The 3,493-nt window shown below is 44.6% G+C and overlaps 1 protein-coding gene across 1 annotated transcript in view; it reads left to right on the forward strand.

Annotated features, from left to right (window-relative positions):
* Nucleotides 1–2,811, forward strand: part of POLR1A (polymerase (RNA) I polypeptide A, 194kDa) — a 28,918-nt gene extending 26,107 nt beyond the window's left edge. Inside the window, exons 29-30 of the mRNA XM_010145066.1 lie at nt 80–244; nt 2,663–2,811. Of these exons, the coding sequence (XP_010143368.1) occupies nt 80–244; nt 2,663–2,763 (266 nt within the window). The 3' untranslated portion in view covers nt 2,764–2,811. The remainder of the gene's footprint in view (nt 1–79; nt 245–2,662) is intronic.
* The last annotated feature ends 682 nt before the right edge of the window (nt 2,812–3,493 follow it).

Here is a 3,493-nt window from a genome sequence, read left to right on the forward strand (position 1 = left end):
TTTTCCCCCCCCCCCCCCCCCCGCCCCCCAAACCTTAGCCTTTGAATGCGCTGATGATTGCTTTTTCTTGTGTTCTTAGGAATTGTGGTAGACCCTCGGCACCTTTCGCTGGTAGCAGATTACATGTGTTTTGAAGGATTTTATAAACCTCTGAATCGTTTTGGAATTCAGTCCAACTCCTCCCCTCTGCAGCAGATGACATTCGAAACCAGCTACAAATTCCTGAAGGAAGCAACAATGATGGGTAAGTGGTTCAGTTTGAAATACATGGCTGCAGAGTTCCATGTACGCTTTGCTTTCATCGTAACTTTCTGCTATTTTGAGTAAAGCATAATTGCATTAGGAAAAAATACCAGAGGCTAAAATTTTAATTAAGCCCTTGCCTAGGAAAATGTTCCAGATGTTCTTAATAAAATTCTGTCAGCTTAAATGAAGTTGGCTCCCACAAGTAATCTGTGGGGTCTGTAACTCCTTTCTTTAGGAATTAGATAGGCATTTTTATAATAAACCTCAAGATTGTTAGGATTTGCTGTAGCAAAGCCTTTTAACAGACTTCTAAATCTTTCTGTCTCTCCCATTAAAATTGTCAGCTCTGCTTTGTTCTCATGTGTCTATTGTACCTCCCCCGTTTTCCTCTCTTCTCTAACCTTGCTATTCAGAATTTTATTGCGAGAACAGTCCTCCTGGTTGTTACTTTGATTCTGCTTTTCTTCTGCTTTGTAGAACTTTGGTTTTTTTCCTCGCAGACAAAAGGTCAGATTCATTTGTGTAATGGTGGGTTTCTGGTGCCATCTGAGAGTGCCCAGGAGTGTCCTTTCTGGCCTCTAGCTGCTGCACTGGGAGGTGTAGGAGTCTTTAGGAGGCCTCCTTAGGAGGAGTCTTGCATTTAGGAGTCTTATCCAAAAAACCTGTGCTTTACGTCTGCTGTCTCTCTGTCATTAGACAGTTTGCTTGATCTCATGCTTTGCATACCAATGACGTCTCCCTTTTGCAAACAGTCTTGCTAATTGGGTACTCGCCTCCTTGGAGGCTTCTGTGTTGCCTTTTTGCTACCTGTTACCTACGCAGAAAGCTCTCAACATGATCTCAGCTAGGATCTTAAACTGCCTTGCACATGTCAGAGATGCTTTTCTCACTAATGCTGTTATATATCTCATTTCTGGGAAGGTGTCCTGGGTTTGTATCAGTTACAATTGACTTCAAACCCATCTGAAAATCGGGAAGGAGAAGTATAAATCTGGGGTGAAACTGAATAGAAAAGGATGTTTTGTGCACAGTTGTGCTCTCTCTGGATTTACATTATATCACATATTGACTTAGAAATCAGATAAGGTTTTTGCCAGGTAATTGTATTCATAGATAATATTGTGAATAAAGACAGGAGGTGCCTATTGAGAGAAGGGCAGGGTGAATTGGCAGGAAGGCTGCCACAAGTGGAAGGAGTTACTGATTCCACCACGATGGAAATCCAAGTCATAGTGTGGATGGCGGAAGTCTGGATCCAGTTTGCTTTCGTGTAACTGATCACTTGACCAGACAGTGGAAAATTTACCACAAGGGTGCCTGCTCACGGTCCTCATCAAGAAGAGGGAAGCAAGGCTGCTCGTGATGCTGTGCACAGCTAACCTGAGCAGTGCTGGTGGAACGCGGGTGTGACGCGGGTCAGGGTCTGGCATGCAGAAGAAGTGAGGTCCCTTTGGCTGCTTGCTCAAAGAATAACTCTTTGTTAACGTTCCGTGAGCAAACGGGACAGTTAGGACTGGTGTATTGATCTAACAAAGGCGCTTTTTCTTCATCTGACATGCATTTAGGAGCAGCTGTTTAATTATTCAGCTGTAGCTGAGCTCAGAGCCGCAAGCACATGCCATGCCCTGTGCTGTGGTGCAGCTCCTCCCCCCATCTCTGTACGATAGAAAGTCCAGTACTTTTTGCTCAGCAGAATAAAGAGGACCCAAACTTACCAAAAGTTTCAAAATTGTCTTTCCAATCTTGCAACTGCTCTGTCTGAGGACAAAATTCCAGCTTGCTCTAGTTAGGATGAATGAAAAACAGCCTGGGTGCTTACAAAAACAGCAAAAGCAGAACAGTCCAAGCCAGACATGTCATCTGGAGAGCTTCCAAATTTCTGTGACACTATCGCGCTACAGTGAGTAACCACAAAATCAAAGGAATTCACGGAATGTCTCTCCAGCGAAAAGTTCTCTTCGTATCTAGCCAGAAGGATTTAAAACCCACATCAAAAGGATTCACTCTAACAAAGGAAAAAGGCAGCAATGAAAAGGGCATCTTTTGCTTTTGCCTCACATGTATTTTTTTAGCAATCTGTTTAATCAGCATAATGTGTTCAGTGGAAGGTCAAATCTGTGTTCTCTTAGAAATCAGAACCTGTTGTCTTTTCATGCTGAATAGGGAGGGCTTAGCAATGTGTGGCCTAATTCTGTGCTGGCACAGGAAGATTGGGGTGAGATAAGAGTTGCTGTAGGAGGGGTGGGAAGGGTTTGGGCCTCCTGCTCCCAGAAACACCAAGTCAGTCGGGACAGTAGGTGGCAGTGCCTTTCTGGAGGGAGTGGGGCTGGACCAGGTGATCTCCTGCCTGTAAACCCAAATGCTTTACCTTCAGCGCTGACCTCCCTGACGTGGTTCTGATGGAATTCTGTTTCAGGCGCCCACGATGAGCTGCGATCTCCTTCTGCCTGCCTGGTGGTCGGCAAAGTGGTCAAAGGAGGGACTGGTTTGTTTGACCTCAAGCAACCCCTTACATAGTGTTTCGGTTATAACTTCAGGATTCTGATGGAAATGTTCATCGTAAGAAATATACACACGCTCTACAGCTGTGCAACAGGGGCACGTAGTGTGTCCCCAGGCATCTTCCCTGTGCCGGTAGGTTGTTCATCTGGGTACCTGATGAGCCTAATCTATTTAAGGACAATGTCTGCACCTATCGGAGCTATCCCTTGATCCAAAGAAACATTTAATTACTGTTCATTAATGTAAAAAATGAGATTATTGTCTTACGCAGAAAGAATAAAACGAAGGAGGTGGTCTGGGCTCAGACAGACTGTGCAACAGCTGTGGGAGACTGAATCTCTTTATGCTGGCTGATTTTTGTGGGGCAGAATGCCATCAGGGTGGGTCGTGCTGGTTGCCACACGGTTGTTACATGACAAATCTCCAGTGCTGGAAGAGCATTCAGGGCTCAGGGGTGTAGCTGGGCACGCTTTGCTGAAGCTTCAGCATTGGATTGGAGCATCTGTGCTTGAAGCACTTGTATCCTCTTCTGCTGCTGTGACTTTTGTAAGCTTCAGAGGATGCGTTGTCTGATTCTGCTACTTCATTTCTTAAGAATTATGTCTGTGCCACAACTGTTGGATTTCTTTATTAGCTGAAAACTGCAATTGGAGTTTTCATGGTTTCTATTGGCATCTTGCAATACCTGCTCTTACGACTTCTTTGTATGGAACAGATCTCCACACAATGAGAAACTTGACATTTG

This window comes from Buceros rhinoceros, unplaced genomic scaffold (genome assembly GCF_000710305.1).
Source record: "Buceros rhinoceros silvestris isolate BGI_N320 unplaced genomic scaffold, ASM71030v1 scaffold19291, whole genome shotgun sequence".
In the NCBI taxonomy this organism is placed as follows: domain Eukaryota; kingdom Metazoa; phylum Chordata; class Aves; order Bucerotiformes; family Bucerotidae; genus Buceros; species Buceros rhinoceros.